The 23,898-nt window shown below is 41.5% G+C and overlaps 1 protein-coding gene across 2 annotated transcripts in view; it reads right to left on the reverse strand.

Moving 5' to 3' along the window:
* The window catches only part of F13A1 (coagulation factor XIII A chain), a 129,215-nt gene that overhangs the window by 19,788 nt on the left and 85,529 nt on the right, over nucleotides 1-23,898 (reverse strand). For both annotated transcript variants that reach the window (XM_034762261.1, XM_034762262.1), the window contains exons 6-11: nucleotides 22,105-22,212; nucleotides 19,297-19,471; nucleotides 14,177-14,315; nucleotides 6,807-6,910; nucleotides 3,841-3,929; nucleotides 2,765-2,918 (exon numbers count right to left, since the gene is read on the reverse strand). In XM_034762261.1, coding sequence (XP_034618152.1) covers nucleotides 2,765-2,918; nucleotides 3,841-3,929; nucleotides 6,807-6,910; nucleotides 14,177-14,315; nucleotides 19,297-19,471; nucleotides 22,105-22,212 — 769 coding nt within the window. The remainder of the gene's footprint in view (nucleotides 1-2,764; nucleotides 2,919-3,840; nucleotides 3,930-6,806; nucleotides 6,911-14,176; nucleotides 14,316-19,296; nucleotides 19,472-22,104; nucleotides 22,213-23,898) is intronic.

The following is a 23,898-nucleotide window of genomic DNA, read 5'->3' on the forward strand; positions in this document are numbered from 1 at the left end:
TGGGGGTGGGGAAATGGGCGGGGCCAGGGCCCGTGGATGGTCCTCTTTTTTTATTTAATAGATATGGTAACCCTATAAAAACTACCAGATCTAAAGCTCATTAGTCAATGAAAAGACTCCCCTTAACCTTAATGATCTCAGGATTGGGCCCTCAGGTTTCTGGAGATCTGCAGCTAGGTAGAGGACAATTTGAGCAGTGGCAGGGGTAATGTATGCTTGGGTAATGTAGCTAATGTACTAAAGAGACCACATTTATGAGTAAGAGAGTAGTTCAGTCTTCATGTCCATTCAGTTCTTGGCCCCTTTGCTGAGACTTTCGCCTATGGTACCAGTCAGAGATTTATTGCAAATAAAAAACAAAAAAAATCACTTGCAATTTTTAAAAATAAAAATAGCAAATTCAACTCAATGATATTTGCCTTATTTGTTTTCTGTGAATTTTTTGTTCACGGAAAGACAGGATGCTCCAAATACTCATACACATCTGCAGTTGCCTGAATATTTGTGCTAAAGTGTTCATTGAACCATGCTAATAGCTTGTGGATTTGGGAATCATCCAGTCATGAAGCAGAAATGCTACCATATGACGTTGGTGATTAGTCACACTGTGTGACTAGTGAAGTATAAGTAGTGAATACTTGAAGCGATAGTCAGAGAATAATTACTGTGGTTCATTATCAACCTAAACTCAACTGACCAGTGGGACTTAGAAAGCAAAATCTCTGTACTCCAAACCACGCAGTCCTGGGTAAAACATCTTATTTTGAATTAAAATTTTAGTTTGCTCCTTCTCTGCTCCCCTAATATCACAAATGAATGGAAGAGTGTTGCTAAAGTAAATTAATAGAGAAGATGGAAGAACACTACCTACTTTTGAGTATATCTGATTCTAGACACGTGTCACAACCCTCTGGACTTAATTTTTAGCACTGGAAACAGTCTCAGGGTGGTAGGACTGTGTGACACTCATCCCTTTTCTGTTTTAAAAAAAAAAAAAAAAGCACTTACCAAGACACTGTATTTGACATGGAGGAAGCCCATATGGAATTACCATCACCCAAGATGTGTCAGACCTTCTGTAGTGGATGATGAAAAATTAGCTAGTCCCCTTGTCTCAGCTCACCCCAATTGGTTGGATAAGAGAAGAGCCTTGCCTCACCCACTCTGCAAAATTCCTGTTTGCAGGCCCTTAAAGAAACAGTAACTGATTTTCTCCCACATGCTACTTATTTCTGGGATCACTTCCTCTCCACCAATACTTTTTATTTCCTAGGGCTCTACATACTTCAAAACCTCCCAAAATTTTAAAGGGCCATGCCATGTGGCCTAGGATGGGCTAACCCTTAGTCACCACTACTCTTAAAGGTCACACTACCCTGTCACTTCTGATGTAGATGATGAAAAACCACTTGTAAATGTCCTCTTCCAGACACACACACACAGTCCATATTAATGGTGTGTATTTTTATTTATTTATTTTTTTAAACTGTGGACAGTGGAATCAGACTGAGGGACTGGCACTTGGATTGCATATGAGTTCAGCTGGGTCTCATCTGCACAATAATTAATGAAGCATGACTGTGTATATTTGCCAGTACTCTGTTAAAAGGGATTTTAATAATTAGTTGTCTTGTAAAAGTACCCAAAGGTTCCAGTCAGGATCAGGACCCCATTGTGCTCACCACTGAATAAACAGGAAGACAATCCCTGCCATGAAGAGTTTACTATCTCATTTACATTACATTCATATAGTTTGTGTCATGTCAGAAATTAACAGGAACATGGCAGAGCTGAACAGCACGTATGCAACATGCCTTTCTCCTCTCCCACAAAAAGGCATTCCACAAAACATTACGATGACAGAGTCCTGTTTAGACCTAACCTCTTGCTAACAGTAGGCAGGACAGAAGGCCCAGCAAACCTTTTAGCCTACGTAAGAATGTTAACTGCATTTTAGGAAAATATGATTATAATTCTTCATGGAATAAATATTTGTTTACTAACTGTTTTGACTCTGGTCCTTCAGTACACACACACACACACACACACACACAAAAATGTGCTTCAGATAATGTTAGTCCCCAGCTGGGAGGATTGTCTGTATTCAGTGTAGGGAATAACTAAGGGGCCCATGTTGTCTTTGGCAACACCACACATTTACATCTGGGGCAAATGTATGGAATTATTATAGCAGAGTGGGACAGACCTGATATGAAATGTCTTTATTGAAGTGCATACCTCAGAATGGTGAAACTTCATGGGGTAGGATGAAGCATAAGGAGATCCTCACACTCTCTGAATGGATTGGCCTTAATGACGCAGGACAGATCTAGGTGGCATAAATCAGGACAGCTCCATTGACATTAATAGAGCCAGGCCAGTTTACACCAACTGGAGGTCCGGCCTCCATGTTTAAAGCATTTGAGTACAGAATATGAGCGATCTTTGCCACAAAGTCTCACCTATTGTATTAAAAGCATAAATTTTTTGAATTAAGTAAATTCATCCATGGTTACCCTCTGTTTTCAGATCTATCAACTCCTGTCCAAGATGTTTTTGAGTGACAGCCTAAGGAGATGTTCTTACAGAAGGATTTGTAATGTGTCTGAGGTGGAATTAAGATGCACCAAGTTTTCCACACCACTTGGTGAAAGCTGTGTGAGAACCCACCTTGCTAGAGGTTTACATCTCAACGACATGAGACCTATTTAAGAAAAATCTACGTCAGTATATACACTTTGTTTTGCCGTGTGCAGTAAGTTACCTTCCTGGAACTTGTACTGCTCAGTAATGTCCTTGGTTCTATCACTCCCAATTTCCTTGGTCAAGATTAATTTCCCAATGTGGGTCTTATCAATGTGTTCAATCACTCTGGTCCCATCTTTCATTGCTTTTGAGTAAACAACATCACTATTTACCTATAAAATTAAACAACAAAGCATTACATCTTCTGTTGGGTTTAAAGCCAGTATGTCTTCCCCTTGACTATGACACAATCATCAAGTCCTCCTGATTTCAACAGGACGAGATACATGTTTAAAATTAAGCACATATTTAAACACCTTGCTGAACTGGGGCCCAAAACACTTCCAAAAAGGGCTTATGTTAATGATAATTTGGTAATATTTTAAACTAGCTGTCAGACACACTTGGCATGTGGATTTCCTAATACAGTTGCAGGGCCAGAACTTCAGCTAGTGTAATTCAGCATAGCTCCATGTATAGTCATTGGAGCCAATTGTCACCTGCCGTGGATCTGGCCCACTGTGTCCTTTTGAATAATCAGTAGCTATTTAATAACACATTTCTGAAGATTGAGAAATGCTGGCAGCAAGTCTGGTCTCCATGATGCCTGTAAAGGTACTGTCCTGAGTTGAGGGGCCCCACTGTCCCAGCAGGAACACAATGATTTTGCATTCTAGTAGAGCCCCACAATGTGTTAGGTGTTGTCAACACATACAGAAAGACATGCCCTGGTCCAAAGAGTTTACAACACCACCCAGAGCTTCAGAGCCCGCCTGCTGTTACAGTCCTTAATGAGAGGCAGGAGCTAATGCAGATTGTGTTATGGAAAGCAGCGACTAACTTTCTCTGCTGCTCTGGTAACTGTGGTTTAATTTCAACTGGAGCAACTTCTTCTGATTACTCCTTTGGCAAGCAGTGATTGGTGAATTTTATCATTCAAAAGTGTCATATCAAACCTACTGATCTAAATATAATTCTAGGATTTCTATTTTACATGGGTTGTATGGGAAATAACATTGCAGTCCATGTATTATACCTAGAGACTGACTTACTGTCCCATTTAAATCACTCAAAACACTTTTTTCAGGTACATACCTCTGCAAAAACAAAAGGAGCATCGAACTGGAAGCAGACATGACCATGTTTAATAGCTTGAACGGAAGCAGGGCCACATCTATACATACCTGAATTGAGAGTAGAGGGGGGGAAGAGAAATAAAAGATTGAATTTGTTCTCTTTAACTTTAACTAAAGTCAATACCTAGAATGTTCTAGATTGGGAAAAAACAAGTAGCCAAAACCATTAGCATAAAATAAGAACATAAGAACGGCCACACTGGGTCAGACCAATGGTATCCTGTCTTCCGATGGTGGCCAATGCCAGGTGCCCCAAAGGGAATGAACAGAACAGGTAATCACCAAGTGATCCATCCCCTGTCGCCCATTCCCAGCTTCTGGCAAACAGAGACTAGGGACACAATCTCTGTCCATCCTGGCTTATAGCCATTGATGGACCTATCCTCCATTAACTTATCTAGTTCTTTTTTGAACCCTGTTATAGTCTTGGCCTTCACAACATCCTCTGAGAAGGAGTTCCACAGGCTGTGTGTTGTGTGGAAAAAAAAAATACTTCCTTTTGTTTGTTTTAAACCTGACTCTTAATTTCATTTGGTGACCCCTAGTTCTTGTGTTATGAGGAGTAAATAACACTTCCTTATTTACTTTCTTCACACCAGTCATGATTTTATAGACCTCAATCATATCCCCCCTTAGTCGTCTCTTTTCCAAGCTGAAAAGTCCCAGTCTTACTAATCTCTCCTCATACAGCAGCCGTTCCATACCCCTAATAATTTTTGTTGCCGTTTTCTGAACCCTTTCCAATTCCAATATACATGAAATAAAAAGATAGTTGGGCTTATGATACTAAGTAGAACCTAGCTCCCCTGCTGCAGGCATAATATTCCACTGGTATCTGTACTGCAAAGATAGCATATTATACTTGGTACATGCAGGTGCCTTTCGACTCATGTGCTAAGTGTGTGATATGCACCAACAAAGCTGTTCTTTAATGAAAATGGAAACTTTGCTTCCTTTCCACTTTCAGGGCCTCATTCTGCTACCCTGACAAACTCTGCTGGCAGTGCGACTACTTGCAGAAGGAAGTACTACTCAGTGTGATAAGAGTATCAGAATCAGGCCTTCAGTGTCTGAGGCTATTTAAAGAAGGGGAAAAAAAGGCTTTTATAACACTTCTCCCCTCCCCCGCAATATTTCCCCACTCTAGTTTTTTGATGTTCTAACCTCAACTTGCCCACAGGTGCACATGCATGCACACACACGTGTGCTAAATTCAACTAAGGTAAGATCATGGCCCTGATGCTTACTTGAAAATGGTGATGTTTTCATCTACCTTTTTGAAGTGATTTGGGAGTTTCTGAAAAGTGACGAACTGACAGAACTTGGTCCCTATTCACCATGATTTCAGTGGAGTTATGTCTGTGCAAAACTGGAGTAACTAAGTGCTGAATCAGGCCCTTTTTCCGCTGGTTAGCCCCGATAAAGCACCAACATGTTGCTCCACGTTTTCCATATTGCCCCACGAGCATGCCTCAATCCTCAGCCATAGGTACTACTTCAGAGGTCATTCAGTCCTTTCTTCTCTGCTGGGATGGTCAGCAACTGTCAATTAATGCCAGTTTTATGACATGGAGACCTGTTTGCTAGGAACTGGACTGATAGCATCAACTCATTTCACATGCTCTAGGCCACAGAACAGCTATCTGTTGGTAATAACGTATAGCCACAACTGACCTAGACGGAAAAGGCTCCATTTTCTATTACCAACTCAGTGAACCATCCAGTCCCAAATCTGAAGCTAACAGTTGGCACCTTAATGACACACTTTTTGCTTCACTGTTTAGCATAAGCCTCAACTGCTGGAAATGTCATTCAGTACGAGTTGATTTGAGTTAAAGCTGACAAGCCTGGAGAAGCTCAGTTGTCAGAGTGTGAACCTAGAAAACATCTGACTGCTGCTGTCTTAAGGATCTATGTTTGAACTGAGTGAGGAGGAAATTAGGAAATGTAACAGCAATAGTGGATTTTCATTTTTCTCTACCATCTAGAGAATGCAACCACAGGAGTTTACAGAGGGAAATTAGCACTATGGCATATATTATATACACCCAAAATACTTGGTTTAAAACTGTTACATCCCCTCTCACTCTTCCACAGGGCAGCTCTGTTATCACAAATACATTTAACGTTCCTGGGGCTGGGTCCAAACTCCAGTGAAGGCAATTGGAGTCCTTTCACTGGCTTCAATGTTCTTTGGATCAGGCACCTTTCCTGTCCCTCACTCCACTGTGCTATAAGTTGGCTTGCAAGCTGGTCACAGGGCTCATGGAAATCAGGAGTCCCATGACTTCTCCATTTTTTTCCTTGAGCCCTTTGACTTTTGGGTGGCCCTGCTGTGGAAAATACCCCAATCTCTCCCCACCTTTGAAACAGTCACTCAGCTCTGCTTATGCCATTTGCTGAGGCTGAAGGGCCAGGGCCATTCCTTTACTGAAGGGGGATGTAAATATGTCTGAGCCTATAACAATCAGTATCAAAATGTAGGACCAACACCTAAATGCTATGGAGAGGGCACTTTAGAAATCTGATTAAATAAAGTTTGTGGTTTCATCAACATTTTCCATGTTTCACCTATGATTTTTTCAAAGTAATTTCCATTATAAAATTCCTATCATTCCTAGCAGTATGCACAGAAATTCTGCTTTGAACATGCTTTCAATGGGAAACAGTATGCAGTCCCCCGTTAATAGAAGTGAAGGTTATACATGGGTTGCATCAAAACCTTTTGGTATACTGCCTAACCCAACAAGAATGGCTGAATTATGGTACAGCGTGTCTTGTTTTCCTTTGGCCAAATTCTATGCCTGCTGAGATAATTGGTGCTTTTATATCTATTGCGGGAGAATGAGGAATACATCTCCAAATCTTCTCCACAGCCGCCGACTTCAGTCTAAAGACTAAAATACAAACTGCATGCAGGATTACCATCACTGTTTTCTTGAGGAGTACTATCTACGACTTGCCATCCTCCAAAACCAACGGGAAGATCAGGTCTGGTCATCCATGCCTCGTTCCAGCAGTGATAGTTCCTTACATGGGAGAGCAGACAAGAATATTCAACACTGAAGCATACAAATAAATATCAAAACAAGCCTGTGTCTTAATGACTCACTGTTGCAGTGAAAATCTCATAAGAATTTCCTGGGTTCAGCAGTTTATACGTTGCAGAGGACAGATCAAGCCAGATCCCCAGGCCCAATAATTTGGTGCCTGCTGAAGCTTGATGGGGAGCATCAGAAAGGTAAGTGTAAGCCTTCTTTGCAATCCCCTGATCCTCAAGCTCCCTGGCACCAGTTCAGTGCCAAGAAGCCAATTAGAGGAGCCTGAAAGATGCTCTAAATGGCACTTAATGCATAGGTCCCTAAAAAGAGATTCAGGCATCTGGGGATTGTTGGTGCACAGCTGTGCTCCTGCCACAACCCGTTTTTGTCAGTCATGTCCCCAAGAATGGGGGCTGTGAGAAGGGTGCCAGTCAACTATCTCAGAGAATGCCTCTATGCAAGAGAAATCCCTAACTGCACATGCACGCTGGTGTTAACACTGCTTTGTGCCTCTTGAATGGTATAAAGCAGAACTAGCCAGGCTGATGACTTGGTATATCTTAAACAGAGGTTTCAGTACCAACTATACAACTGGCAATATGCACAACTATGTTCATTCTGACGGGTAAAACAAACAAACGAGCTTTTAACTATGAACATCACTGGCAGGAGTGTGTGTGTGTGTGTGTGTGTGTGTGTGTGTGTGTGTGTGTGTGTGTGTGTGTGTAAAAAGCATATGCTAACTGTGGTATTCTCAATAAATGCTGTGTATTTACCTTCCTCTATAAAGATCCCGTGTGCTTCTGTGTAAAGTTGCAGGTGCAGGTTTATTAACTGACCCTGCACTGGATATAAAAAAATATTTCCCTAACTCCTTGTAGGTCATTTTTGAATGCTTCAGACCAAAGACTAAACTTTTTAAAGAGGAATAGTTGCATTAGTTTGCGGACAATACCAAGCTGGGAGGGGTTGCAAGTGCTTTGGAGGATAGGATTAAAATTCAAAATGACCTGGACAAACTGAAGAAATGTTTTGAAGTAAATATGATAAAATTAAATAAGGGCAAAGGCAAAGTACTCCACTTAAGGAGGATCAATTGCACACATCCAAAATGGTAAATGACTGCCTAGGAAGGAGTACTGCAGAGAGGGATCTGGGGGTCATAAAGCAAACATCATTCTGGGATGTATTAGCAGGAGTGTTGTAAGCAAGATACAAGTAGTAATTCTTCTGCTCTCCTCCACACTGATTAGTCCTCAACTGGAATGTTGTATCCAGTTCTGGGTGCCACATTTCAGGAAGGATGTGGACAAATTGGAGAAAATCCAGAGAAGAGCAACAAAAATGATTAAAGGTCTAGAAAACATGACCTATGAGCAGTGTTCCCTTTAATTTTTTCACCTCACGTGCGGAATGAATTTTGTTATGTGCACCAATATGCAGGTGATGTGTCACACATCACCTGCATATTGGTGCACATAACAAAATTCATGTGGCAGGGGTAGGGCTGAGGGGTTCGGAGTGTGGGAAGGGGCTCAGGGCTGGGGCAGAGGGTTGGGTGTAAGGGTTGAGGGCTCCAGCTGGGGGTGCGGACTCTGAGGTGGGGCCGGGGATGAGGGTTTTGGGGTGCAGGAAGGTGCTCTGGGGCTATGGTGGGGAAAGTGGACTCCCCCCAGATCTCTCTCCCCGCAGCAGCACCTGGGCTGGAGGGTTTGTGGGGGGAGAGGCATCTCTCCCTGCCGTGGCAGCTCCGGGACTGGGACCGCATGATAGGCACCCTTCCCCCAGCAGGTCTGGGCCAGAGCTGGGTTTGGGGTTGGCTGGGCTGCCCGTGCCGCGACTGGGTTCGGGCCTGGCTGGGCCATCCCACCCCGGCTGCAGCTGGGTTCAGATGGGGTAGGGGCATCCCGGCCGGTCCGGGCACCCCAGGCACGGCAGAGTTGAGGGCCGGGCTAGGTTGGGCCCGCGGGAGGGACATGCCCTCCCCCTCCCGCAGCAGGACCGCAGGCGAGTTCTCTGAGCGCCTGCGTGATGCTAAGAAGGCAGCTGCACAGCTTACAGGGAACTTAGCCTATAAGGGAAGATTGAAAAAATTGGGTTAGTTTGGTCTGGAGAAGAGAAGACTGAGAGGGGACATGCTAACAGTTTGCAAGTACTTAAAAAGGTTGTTACAAGGAGATGGGAGAAAAATTGTCGTCATTGACCTCTGAGGATAGGACAAGAAGCAATGAGCGTAAATTGCAACAATGGTGATTTAGGTTGGACATGAGGAAAAATTTCCTGTCAGGGTGGTTAAGCACTGGAATAAATTACCTAGGGAGGTTGTGGAATCTCCATCACTGAATATTTTTAAGAGCAGGTTAGACAAACACCTGTCAGGGATGGTCTAGATAAACTTAGTCCTGCCATGAGTCATGGACTAGATCAGGGGTAGGCAACCTATGGCACATGTGCCAAAGGCGGCACGCGAGCTGATTTTCAGTGGCACTCACACTGCCCGGGTCCTGGCCACCAGTCCAGGGGGCTCTGCATTTTAATTTAATTTTAAATGAATCTTCTTAAACATTTTAAAAACCTTATTTACTTTACATATAACTAAACTATTGTTGTATATTATAGACTTAGAGAAAGAGACCTTCTAAAAATGTTAATGTATTACCGCCACACGAAACCTTAAATTAGAGTGAATAAATGAAGACTCGGCACATCACTTCTGAAAGGTTGCCAGCCCCTGGACTAGATGATTGCTAGAGGTCCCTTTCTATGATTAGGTCTAACTAAAGGTCTAAAAAATATGCAAAAAGCAATTTACGTTAGAATTTTCCAACTCTCCCTTGGTAATACTGCAGAAGGTAGAGAGACCCCAACTGAATCACCAGTGCCATGCTGCTAAGTTTTCCTTGGAGGCTTTCCATGTAAGCAAAAACTAGGCCCAGCTCTTAGTTTCTAATTAGTTCCCAGCCTCACATGCTATGGTTGTCCACGTGAGAGGTCATAGCTCCACAGGGCCAGGTTCCATTGGTCTTGGAACTAGGGGTGCTGGGGTTGCTGCCGCACACCTTAGCTTGAAGTGGTTTCTATTATATACAAGGTTTACAGCTTGGTTCAATGGTTCGCAGCACCCCCCACTATACCAATTGTTCCAGCGCCCCTGCCAAGTGCTGTTCCATGAGCCACATGCATTATGTTCAAAGGCATTTAAGTGGTTAATCTAAGCACTGAGACTTGAAATGCCCTCACTTGGCTGGATGCTTGAAAAACCACCACCAGGTCATCTCATTTATAATTTGTCCAGAATGTTTCAAAGATGAACAGCCCTACAGAAAAAGATGGCTCTTGTAACTTTCTTTCTGAAATTTTATTAGAGCTCAAGGGAGAGCACAAACAAGGAGGAAAAAAACCAACACGAGTTTCTCGCAACAGCTTCAAGAATCAACCAAGTGTTTGAATTCTGTTATTGCCAAAAACGGGGTAGGGGAAGTAGCAATTTTCTTTGCAAATTATGTGTATCCTGCCAGCAGATATGACTAAAATTGCATTTGTGTAGCCACTGATACTTCCCTAATGCATGCAATATTAGCAATAAAATTGCAGCCAGAATGGATTGTTAAACTCCAACCATTTCATTAATAATAGGTGAAAAAACAGAAATGGAGAGGAGTCAGTGGGATCTGAGGCTTGTCTAACAAGACATTTCAAAGCGGAAATAAATGCTTGGATCAGGGAAAAACTTGTCAGTTAGGAGAGTTAATGAAGCAGGAGTACAGAAAAAGAATTATTCAAGAAAAGTGACGCACACAACTAGAATTTTTGATACTCCGGCGTACTGAGTCATTCTCATAGAGCCTTTGGTGAACCGCTATCTGGTAGGTGGGTTTTTGAAAGTCATGATGATGCCATGTGAGAAGAGACAACCTCTGCCCTGAAGCACTTAAAATCCAACTTTGAATCAAACTCAGTGTTCTTGGCTTTGAGTGAGACAAAAGGACAGAATATAAGAAACAGCAGGGAGGGAGCCATGAACAAAACTAATCTTATTTGGTGAGTAGACACTGCAATGTAATAACCTGACTGTAAGCTCTTTGTAGCAGGGACTGGTTTTTTTTGTTTGTTTTGTATCGTGCCTGGAACAATGGGATTGAGATTTATATATGCTACTGCAATACAAATGATAAATAAGTATGATGACATTGGGTGAGGCTGGATAGATAGATATTCACTTGTACTGTCCCAGCTTTTGGGGGATTCTTCCATCCCTAAAAGGTAATCTAAAGTTCCTCCCAGCTCCAAAACATACTGGGCCACATGCTTGGCTGGTGAAGTGGGCTCTGTTCTATTGACTTCAATAGAGTTACGCCGCTTACTAGCAGCTGAGGATCTGGCCCTATATATATAGACAATTATTTAAACTGAAGTTTTAGATATAAAAGCTACACCAGCCAGAGACTAAACAAAATGATAGAAAAACTAATAAAAGATGACCATGTGGGTTTTATGCCTGGCAGACAATTTAAGAAGAGTACTTTACAGGGTTCATATGGTTAGGGACATATTGGAGGAGAAAGGACATTAGGATTGAGAATAGTGCTGAAGACCTGTTTTCCACACCACAAGAAATTTGGTTTTGAAGTGAGAGAGAGGGTGGAGCATGAAAGAGTGGAGTTCAACACCTCAGAAAGGATCTCTGAGGCCTCCATCCTACACTGAGCTTGGCATGGAAGAAGCTCCTGCACTCACATGGAGACTCACTGACTTTAACAGGGATTGGAGATCATACTAGGATCAAGGCATGATAGTAGTATCCCTTCAAGGTATATTCCTTACATATCTGTACATAATTAAAAGAAAACTAAAGTAAGGAGAAGCAGTCAGTAATGACAGTAATCTGACCAAGTTTTTAAAAATAACTTCTGGAAAAGTCTAATTCTTTATATTTGTTTTCATCCTGAGAAAAAGTGCTTTTTTCTAAAAATAAGTAAATGCATATCAGATGCCAAGCACTTGAGTGCAGCCCCACACCTAGAGAGGGGTCTGAACAAAATTCCTGGATCCAAACATCCCTGAATTCTGGGGGTGTTTGAAATAGGAACACAGATCCATCTTTTGCAGCTCCAGGGAATAAAACAGTCAACTGATATAGATGTTCATAAAGGAAAGAGATCCTAACTTCCAGTTACTAGGGATTATAAATAAATTAAAAAAGAAAACTCAATAAATTGTTATAAATACCTTGAATGTGTCGTCTTAAAAAAACAAAAAGCTACATTGAAATAACATCAAGGATAAGACACAAACCATTTAAAGTCTGAGTTAGAGCTACCATAGAGTGGTACAAGGTAATGAAGAGAAAGGACACAGAGGAGAAATGGAAAGTGCTGTAAGATAAATTAATGTACGCCCAAGGGATTATGTGCACCATGTAGCAATAAATACATTATGAGGAGAAAGGGAAGAACAAGGAAGTTCCCAAAGTAATCAAGACAAAGAAAGAGGTATATAAAATGTGAGGTGTAAAACATTGCGGGCTAGTTCCTCAGCTCAAGTGAATTGGCACAGATCCCTTGTCTTCAATGGAGCTTCATCTATTTACACCCGCTGAGAATCTGTCCCTAGCTTCAGAGGAAAAATTGAACAATTATTGAATCAAGTGAAAAATATTGAAAGATGGTAGGGAAATGAAAAGGTGGGGGCAGAAAAGGAAAAATTCACAAGCGGTTAAGACAAATGTGACTTGGAGTACAAAGGGAAAAAGAGCTTGATGAAGCTGTCAGTAGAGTGTCTAACATACTGCAGTAATACTTGGCTATATACACAGGGCCTAATTCTCCTCTCATATCAGTTATACATCACTGTATCTTCAATGGAGTTACTCTCAATTTATACCAGTGTAAGTTGCAGGAGAATCATACCTATAGAAATGTTCTAATGTCTTCTGATCATTAGAGTAAATGCTAAATTTTAATTTTGGAACCCTGGAACCCCAAAGTATAGGCTTCAAAATAGGTATATTACAGACACAGAACTACGTAATGTTGTTGTAGCTGTGTCGGTCCCAGTATATTATCTCACCCACTTTGTCTCTCTAGACACAGAACTATTTGTTTTCTGTGCAATTCCTACAGGATGGCACATGGGTGGTTCTGTGAGATGCACTGACTTATGCTATCATGAAAGAGAATTTTTCCTTGGAAATTGACATGTAATTCTTACATAGATTCCAAAACCTGGATCCTTTCCCGCTGACAATGGAACTCATGGGGATGACATCAGGGATGCAATTATAATAGGCTCAGTCTTTTTGTCCTTGGGACAGTAGATTTGTTCCAGTTTTTATGTTATAAAGAATCCAGATCTTGGATTGTTAATGAAGCATCCTGATGAATGAATATTATTCTACCGATGAGGTGAAGAAATCATTCGCACAAATCAGGAATATTAACAGTGGGCAGAACAAGAATCTACTGAATGTAGGAATGTGTATAGAAGGCAGATTCATTGCTCCACAGAAAGAGATGTTGTGGTATGGTAATCCACAGATCATTTCTGCTGAATGTAGCACTTAATCAGTACATATTGCTGTTCTCACTCCAGACAGGAGAACGGGAAAGTTTGAGAGAGAAAACAGCAGAATTGTCTTCTGCAAACCTAAGGTGGTCTTGGCTCAAACAATACACTGTTCAGATATCCTGTTATTTTTATAAAGCTAACAGAAGTATTAAAGAGACCTGTCCTGTATCTCTTAAAAATGTGTCTGATTTATTTTAAAGTTTGTCCAGCTGCAACTCTGGATGCAGGTACCAACTTTAAATAAAACATGCAAATAGGAAACTATCAAAAGCAACAGAAAATTTCCCATGACTTCAATGGACATTGGATCAGGACTTAAATCCAAGCTATGAAATCCTCCGAATACCAGCAAAATTAGAGATACCCAACATAGCAAGATTGGGCCCTCTGTTAGCAATAATTGCTGAACTCTAGAAAACCTATTTAAGTGTTCTCCCTCTCTTCCAAGTTGCTTATATGTGTGGTACATTGAATGCTGACTCTTGAACTGATCCCTTGCCTTTTTCCATGTTGAGTAATTTACATTCATTGGCCTATTTATTAAGTAGCTTTTATTCCACAGTTTGCAACTATGTCTTTCTATAATCTAGCAGTATTCTTTAAGGTATACAGCAGAGACAAACTAAACCTTGATCATCTGTCATGTTTTATGTGCACAGAGATGATAGGTTTGCTGGGACAGCTCACCAGATTGACTCTTTTGTGAGTTTGGAGTCCACTTTCCCTTCTTCATCCACAAAGACATCCAGTTGTAAATTGGCATCATTATCATGGGCAGAGGAATAATTGGTAACAATTCTTCCAGGTATCCCTATGCACCTTAAAACTGGAGTGGAAAGAGAAAGGAAATGCAAAGGATGATATGAGGCAATATGATGATACATGGGCAAGAGGATGAGTAGATAGGATGGGTAGGTAGATTGGAGGAGATTATAGGTATACTGCAGGTAGAAGCAGGGTGGAGGATGGAAAGATCATTGGGGCCTTTATTCTTTCAATACTTTCCATTTGTAAAACACACACACACTTTTTCCTCATGTGCTAAATGTAACAGTTAGCTTCCCCAAAAAACAAGACACAGTAGAGGGTAAACACTGGACCTTCCAGCAGTGATAAACTTTGAAGTGAATGGAAGACTTTATTAGAAAGGGCAACAGTTAGAAGGTTTCTTGGTTTTAAGTTTAGTTGGAATTTTCCAATGTTACATTTGGAGGAATCTAGAGAATCCAAAGAATATAACAGAAATCAATTGATATTGAGATAAAAAACTGAATTATTTACAAGTGTCAGAGTCAGAGAGTTTAAATAAAGCACATTACATAATTTGAACCAATTGCTCAGTAATAATACTTTGAACTTCTGTAATCACCTTTTATTAGACGATCTCACATGAATTAAAAAAATGCATTAAATCCCAGAACATTTCAGTGACGTTAGTAATTGTTATCTCTATTTTTATGGATGGGAAAGCTAAAATGTAGTCAGGTTAAGGCTCTTGTTCAGATGGTCTGGTGCCTCATGGGAGTCCCATGGCCATGGTATAGCATAGGAGATGGGAGTCCAGCAAGGGATGCACAGCTCTCAAAGAAGAATGCGGGGTAGTGGGAGGGGTGGGGTCTGAAGCATCTGAACAACAACTTCCATGAGACACTGCAGCAGCATTTCTGAATTGCATATTTCAGTTTTCAGAGAAGCATTTGTGTTCTTCATTTTTTGGATGAAAAGCCAAACGTTTCCACAGAAGGCAGATACTGTTTTGGGGAGGAGAGAGGCTTGAAAACCCAATTTACTGTCACAAAACAATATCAATGGAAAAGTTTGGTCAGCCCTATATGGTACTATTTTGGCTAATGTCAATAAAGAGCAACAGCGCACATTTGTTTTAAATTGTTTGATGACAGATTACCTGGATGCATCTCATACATTCATCTCATACGTACTGTGGCAAAGCTCCAAGCCTGTATTGGTGGGTCCCGTGCTTCTTGGCGGATATAGTGGCCTCAGAAGCTCACTGAGGCCCTCAATATGACCTCCCTTTCCCAGTAAGGCGGCAAAGGTTACAGATTATTGAGCTACTTCCATCACAGGCCTGTATGGAAGGTGGAAAGGTGGAATACCCACGGTCTCTGTTGCTCTTTAGAGCTCCTTAGGCACAGTTTGTTCTCCTGCCTGGATCCAAGTCCGTTTCCCCTTTCAAAGGGATCTCTGTGGATCATGCGGGAGGGAAGAAAGGGGGGAACCTGGGCTCACCCTCTACTCCAGGTTCCGACCCAGGGATCCTAACGATAGCAGCTGTTAGCGGCTTCCCTCCTCCACTGACGCTGCTTTGATTCCCTGGGCCACTTCCCCATACTCCCCTTTTCCAAACATCACCCTTACCTCAGGGTACAGTAATGCTTCCTCTCCTCCAGCTTCTCTCACCTGGGCTCCTCTCAAGAGGACTGGAAAGGAGAGCTTTTAAAGCAGTATAAATGGGACCTTAATTGATTCCAGCTGTCTCCATTAGCCTAACAGTCTTACCTGACCCTCTGTCAGTTAATTGAGCTCAGGTGCCGGCATTAGCCTAACGACCTTAACTGGCTAAATTGGCGTCAGGTGTCTTGATTGGCCTGGAGTAGCCCTTGTCTGGCTATCCAGGGAACAGGGACCTGCTCATTCTGAGGCTGATATACCTGCCTTCCACTACGCTCTTATATCCTTCTGGCCTGAGTCTGTCACAGTACCTATGGATTACATTTCTTTCAAATGCCCTCCCAGACTTCCAGCACATGAGTGCCATCAGGGCTCATTGAAAATAATTAATCTGACTATTTTAAGATCAAAGACTTACTTACTTACTTTTCTCCAGAATGTTTTAGCATTTTAAACCAGATGATTGTTTTGAATCAGTAAGGTAACCTTGAAAAACTGGATTGGTTGCAATTGCAGTCATAAAATGTTACAAGCTTCAAATAACTCAAAACTCAAAGCAATCATTTTAGCTGAATTAGCCTTCCCCATATTCACTGTCGTCTTCTTGACGCTCCTTTGCAGTGGCTCCTTTTCATGTAAGCAGCCATATGCTAGATATGCCACTGCCTAGCGTTTTAACTTGCTAGTCATCCTTTTTTTTTTTGTTTGTCATCTGGCTTCGTAACAACAATGCATGCGAGATCTCTAACTGAACTTGTTACGTTAGTAGGCCTACCTTGCCAGATTCTGTCCTAAGATGCGCAATACAGGTGGCCCTGAATCTACATTGCATTACTTCAGTTTTATAAATAGGGTATAGCTAGAGGAATGCAGAAATGAATCAGTCCCAATAGGAGCTGTGCACCTGTGCTTCAGAGGGCAAAATTTGGCCCGCTGTGTATAATGGGATGTCTGCAATGGAGGAGGTTTTAGGTGTAGCGCAGGATTGAGGTGGCAGGGTGTCCTGGGGAAAATGCATCAGCCAATGGCTATAGAAATTTCAAATGGCTGGTGGTACCTACCAGCAGTGGCATGATCACAACACTTGTAGCATGTAGAAGATAAGGTTGTACTGGAGCCCTGCTAGTCCTGATATAAGTATGGTATTTGTTATAGTGTGTGTGTTTCACATGGAGATGTATATCTAAATTAAAGATACACACACACTTCTCAATATTCAGAAATGAAGGTTTTGGATGTCTCTCTCTTTCGTAACCATTCCACAACAATAGAACTTCATGGTTTCAGATCTAGCTCTCTGGCTGATGCACTTTATAAGACATAATTTTTACTTTTGTTTGGGGAGTCAGTGGGCAGGAATAACGAATTTAGTACTTGTCAAAGGTGGAAGATTGGCAGCCCTCACAATTTAAGAGGCTTAATTCTCCACTGGCTATTCATGCTATGAGCAGGGCTATACCACACATTCTTGGCTACTACTTTTGGAGCTGTACTGGGGCAGTGATATGGTGAGAAATGTTAAGAAACAGCTGACTGTTGACAAGGCCATACAATCTTCCATGCTAGGCAAGACCCGAATTTCTACTGCAAAAATCAAAGGGAACAAATATTTTCAAAAACCTTTCAGGTCTTCCTCCAGCGATCAGCTGGAGCTCTCAGAGTGGCATGGTCTCTGAAGATTTGCTGTTGCTTTTACTATCTTTGTTTAGGTTTATCAATACTTGAAAACAGCTGGTAATTGAAATTCCATGGAGAATTGACTATGATCATAGTATATTGGCTTTACTTTTGCTCCCAACCAGGAATCAACCCACTCCAGAAATCCACATATTCCTAGATTGTTCAGCAGCAGACACTTTGGGGAGGGCCAAGTCCTAGTTGATGTAAATTGGCATCGCTCCCAAAGTCAATAGAACTACAGTGATTTACACCAGGGAAGGGTCTGGCATATGTTCTCCCTTATCTTATTAGATCCAGAAAGGTATGGAACAGAAACAGATAATGAGGCATAATCTTAACCTAATTGCTCAGTGCATTAATCATGCAACTTCCAGGTCTGCCAATATGGGTAACATCACGGACATAAGAACATACTGAAAACAAAACTGATGTGCCTGTATAGGTCATGGATACAACATCAAAGAGAAAGTGAGAGGGTTTCATTGGGTTATTTTGTTTTTCTAATTTCTTCTTAACAACTTAAAAATGGAGTCCCAGACCCTTGGTTTTGGCCAATGAGTTTATGGCTGCAGCTCAGAATGAGGGGTTGCAAAGATGTCCTTTATGGTCATCCACTGATCCTGGGATGACTGTGTGCCACTCTGTCACCAGGCTGGCAGTCATCTTAGTGGGCCAACAGAGAACTTGGGGATCAGTGGGGTTTAGAGAAACCCAAGCCATATCCTTTATACTCCAGCCAAGCCCCTTATACTGGTAGCAGGGACATTGATATAAGAGCGGCTATGCTGGCTTTGAGCCTATAGAGGATCTCTGTACACTGGCATAATCTTCCTGGACCCAGTTACAGAAAACACTCTGTACTCCAAGATGTTGGCATGGGCAGAGTATTCACATGTCTCACAGTGCATAAGTTTTTCTTGGCCTCTAGAGGCTAATAGTTTGACACCGGTATTGAGTGATTATTTGGTATGATGCTCCTACAGTTTCACTTGACAGTGATAGTTATGACCAGATAAGCATTGCTTTCCCTCACTGGGCTATGAAACCTAGAACCTTTCTGCTTTTGATGCAACACTGAAATTCTGATCTGATCGTTTAGTTTAACCTCTTGGTGCACCAGATACATGATAAACCAAGCCAGTATTTTCCTCCACAGGGCTGGCTCACAAACTCCAAAGAAGTGTTGATAGTGTCAGTTACACAGAATATTACAGGTGCTGTGCCAATGCACCTTGGTCTTGCCAAGAAGAATCCTTGCTATTCCAGTCATTAGGTTTTCTTGAGCAAAGAGAGACTGTCAGTTGTGCCGTACAGTGCAATGGTTTTGTGATGTGGTCAGTTGCCCACAGTGGGTTTAGATCGAGATCACTCATTCATGATTTCCATCTCAGATTTCCAGAGGAAAACAATAACTATTCCATTTACAAAGTCTCCACCTGTCCCAATCCCCATCATGCACCCATTGCCCACACATCACTAAACACATATTTTACCAGCCATTTTAGATGCAAAAGACAGACTTTAGATAGCTAGAAGATTCTTGTAGAAGAGAAAAAAAAGTTGAAAACATACAATCATGTTCAAAGCACGGCTGTTTTAGCCATGTAATGGCAATAACTCCTACTATTTATTCTTGAACATTGGAGAGCCAACAAATATCTTAGATCTAAAAACTATCTGCACTAGATAAAAGTACCACTTTTTAAAATACTTACATGTATTGAAGACTCCAGCAAAGACCCAGCACTGACCGTACCGCACTGGCATACCAGAGCTATGATATTCCAGTAGAATGTCTACACTTCCAGTCCAGGCTGACGGTGCCACTCCATAAGCATAAATATTGTCCCAACTGCCAGCAACCACGCCCTCATCATCTTTAGCATTGATCTAACGAAAAAAGAAATTTTGTAAATCTCCCTATATGTTAAGTATGTCTAAAATTTGACAAGGGTAGAACTAGCTCCAATAGTTGGAAGTTGCAGCTAGACAAATTCAGACCGGAAATAAGTTTCACATTTTTTAGCAGTGAGGGTAATTAACCATTGGAACAACTTACCAAGGACTATGGTGGATTCTCCATCACTGAAAATTTTTACATCAAGAATTGGACGGTTTTCTAAAAGATATGCTCTAGTTCAAACAGGAATTAATTCAGGGAAGTCCTCCAGCCAGTGTTATGCAAGTCAGTCTAGATGATCAAAATGGCCTCTTTCCCTTATAATTTAGGAATATCATGTAAGTTGTTTCCAAAACATTTCCCATTGTTTACAAAGAAGGAGAGCACTGGATTTTGGTAGTGGCCTGCTATGAGTACATTATGGCATAGGGCAATGGATAAAATAATTTAAAAGATATAAAATGATATAAAAATGTAAAAAAAAAAGTTATACGGTCTCTTCTATACAACCTTTGCACAAATACTTTTTTAGGGAGGGAGGTATACTGTGTGTTAGAAATGTTGTAACCCTCTCCCACATTATGTTGTTTCTTCAGATGAGGTGCTTTTTTTTTTTTGATTTGCCTAAGGTAACACACTAAATCAGTGTCTGAGCTGGGATTAAGACTCAAAATTCCTGGTTTCTAGTTCTCTACTTTAACCATTTGGCCAAATACCTAGATCTTTTAGTCACTTGGGGTCAGTTTTTCACATTTAGGTGTCACTGAAATCAATGGGAGTTAGGTACCTAATCTGTTAAGGCTCTTTTGAAAAATCCCACAGGTGGACAAATGCTCAAGTCCAATGGTCACTGGACCAAATGACTGAAAGTTTCAATCATGTCACCAAATGATTAACTGGGTGGAACTGTTTTGACACAGACATCCTAAGCTGTCATTTGTTTGTCATGGACTATTCATTTATATGAAGTGTATTTTCTACTGGTAGTTTAACACTCCATGGAAGTGTCACACTTGAAGTGGGACCTGGGGATGTACCATCCTCCAACGGGGGAAAGGAGGAGTAATCAAGTCGAGGACACATGATTCTTTGCCAGAAAGGGGGCGGAAATGGTGAAGTCAAGTCAAAATGCAACATATATATATTGGCAGTTTTCAATGGTTTACTATTAATAAGCATGCTCATTGGAAAGTGAATATAGACTAATAAGTGACTCTGAATCCTACTGAGAAATATTGGGGTTGATTCTCCTCTCACTTATACCCCAGTGTAAATCCAGTGACTGCAGTACAATTATTCCTGACTTATATTGGTGTGAGAGAAGAAACAGGTCCACTGTTATTTTTAGAGCTGAATCTAATAGCATGCATCTAGCACACACGAAAACAAGAAAGATTTTGCTGTGTAAGTTTTCTCCTGGTAAGACTATATGTGGAATTTTGCTGACTAGTGACTGAATTGATAGTCATTAATAAGCAATACATTTCCTAGTTAGTAGCAATCTGAACCAAATCAGTTGAGGCTGTGTGAAAAACCTCATTCGCTATATACCATTTAATTATGTTAATGCACAGCAACTACACTCTTGCCAAATAAATCACAATTTTCATTTAAAAGCTTTTGGTTGGATTAACTACTGTTTTCTAATTAGAAAATCCTGTGAACCCTGGGATGGAACAAGGTAAGTATTCAGTGACAAAACCAAAGGGTGAGGGGTTGCATCCAGTTAGCTGTCATGGGAGACATACTGTACGAGGCACATTTCAAGGACAGTGCAGTATTTTGATCTTTAATCTGTGCTATAACCAGTCACTAAAAGGCTACACTGTGGCTGTTAAGATGCAGCCCTAGGGAGAATGGCTGGGGGTGGAAAGGGGAAAGAGGGACACTGCAGAGTCAACCTGCACAAGCAGGAATCCTGAGAAGTACTGGGCACACATGCCTTAACAGGGGCTATTGCATCCTGTATCAGGGTGGCATGTGTGCTCCTCCACCTACAGACTTGGATGGTGAAGGAGATCCAGGGTCACGATTCTCACCCTTTGGGGTGCCTCGCACTGCTGGCAGCCCTGATCAATCTAATTACAACAAATAATTATCATCATCCCCATTTTACAAATGAAGAAACTGAGGCACAGTGAAGTGGCTTTCCAGAGGCCAAACACCAAAGCCAGGTCACAGTCGGAATGAACATCCAGGCCTCCTGACTCCCAGTCTAATCAGCATGTTGTCTTCCCTGCTCCGGGAAGATGGACGTTATCCATTATTTGACCTGTTAAATACTGGCATGGTGCCAGGTGGAGTGCCATCACATCAAGAAGTGCAATGTCTGAAAGTGGCACTTCTATCAGTGTGGTCCTAGTGTCAGACACAGATGATGGGCAGACACTAAGATATCATCCCTCCTGGAGTGAGACATCAATCATGGCGGTCTCTAGAACTCAGCATGAGCAATAAGAATAAGTCAGATCTGACCTTAGGGCAGTGCCCTGGGATAGGAAAGTGAGATTCCACCTATTCAAAGTGGCCATTCATGATCAGCTTTCAAAATAGAAATAAAAAATTAAATAAATAAAAACATGTCATTTCCAATACATTCCGGGGCTTTATCTTTATTGCATACCACTGCAGATCCAATGCGACTGATTTTGACTGGGTTCCCCCGCCCAGAGAGATCTAGTTTTGCTCTATCCATCAAGTGTAGGCAAGCGTCCAGAATGCCCTCTTCAAACTAAATAAAAGGAAAGAGAAAAAAAGAAAAAAGAAACGAGGCTGCTTCAGTTGTTCTTCTGGAAAGCAAATAGGAAGCTAATATTCTTTGCCCCTACAATAAATTGATCAAGGTCATGTTTTAGTTCAGTGTTTAGATATACAGGTTGTTGGTTTTTTTGTTTACTAATAATCCACGTTGAGCAAGAAGTGTTCCATCGTGAGAAAATGTAGTCTTGCTTTCAAGTCAGTTCTGATCTAGACATTTAAAGGTTATGGCAACAAAGTAATTTTTACATTACATAACATTTTAAGTGGCTATCAAGAATATAATAGGAAATTCTAACAACAACAAGAAGAATGCTGATCTATTCAAAGAGAACTCCGTGTCCTTCACAATTCCTACACCTGTTGATTACGAGGACCTTTCTGACATAGCCACTGCAGTGCCCAAAGCTGAACGATGAATGCTTTACTAAAGTTAGGGCAAAGTCTCCATACTTTAAAAAGTAATAATACCTGTGTTTAAAATTAACTAGCTATCAGATACATTATATTGATTAGTTCTGGCCTATGCAGTTGGACTAAGAAAATGACAAGTGACCTAAAGCGGTCTTCTTTAAAAACATCGTCTAAAGACTCCAACTTCTGAAATCCAGTAATAACAAGCACAGGAATGAATGGGGGAGAGGTGCCTACATAGACCAGAATCCATCATCAAACAACTTGCCCTTTGGTGTAGTTCCATTTGCTTAGGAGAAATTGGATAGCGGCAGAAAATACTGCTGTCCCCTGGAAGAGGATAGGGGACAGAGAAATGCGCATTAATAAAATGATCAGCTTCTGTATTCACTGAAAATGCATATAACAAAGTTAGATTTCTATTGCAGGCTGTGACATACATCAAAAGTTATGAACTACAAAGCTCTTCCTCACTCATTTAATTCCATACGAGCAATGGAAAGGCGCTATATACAATATGCATCCATTTCTTAAAGACATGAATATGCTATAAAGGTTTTGTTTTCTAATTGATCCAAAATAGAAAAACTGAATTGATTATGTCAGCACCTATCTAAGGTACTGATATATTGTTGCACTCTCTAATGCAGTATCAACCAAGAAAGTCAGTGTACATTTATGATCATTCAACTCCTTGGCTCTACTAACCACAATTGCACTAATTTGGTTTCTTTGGCATTTAACAGAAACTCATTATTAAATAATCAGTTATCATCTTAGACAGGGCCGGCTCCAGGGTTTTTGCCTCCCCAAGCGGCGGGGAAAAAAAAAAAAAAAAAGCCGCGATCATGATCGGCGGCAGCTCCACCGTGCCTCTTTCTTCTTCGGGGGCAATTCAGCGGCAGGTCCTTCCCTCCGAGAGGGACAGGGACCCGCCGCCGAATTGCCGCCGAAGAGCCCCATGTGCCGCCCCTTCCCCTTGGCCGCCCCAAGCCCCTGCTTGCTCAGCTGGTGCCTGGAGCCGGCCCTGATCTTAGAGTGCGAAACTGAATTCAGTGGAGGTCAGCATTTCCCCACCAAGGAGCTAATGCCAGAGTCATATTATCCACTGAGTGTTCGCACTGGAGATCAGTTGGGTAATCTTATTGGTATGTATTGGAAATAATCCTGGACCAAGGATAGCTCTGTAAAGATACCCCTTTCTAAACAGCATCCTCACAACAGAGGATGTAAATCCTCTGGCTCA

Source organism: Trachemys scripta, chromosome 2, assembly GCF_013100865.1.
Source record: "Trachemys scripta elegans isolate TJP31775 chromosome 2, CAS_Tse_1.0, whole genome shotgun sequence".
In the NCBI taxonomy this organism is placed as follows: Eukaryota; Metazoa; Chordata; order Testudines; family Emydidae; genus Trachemys; species Trachemys scripta.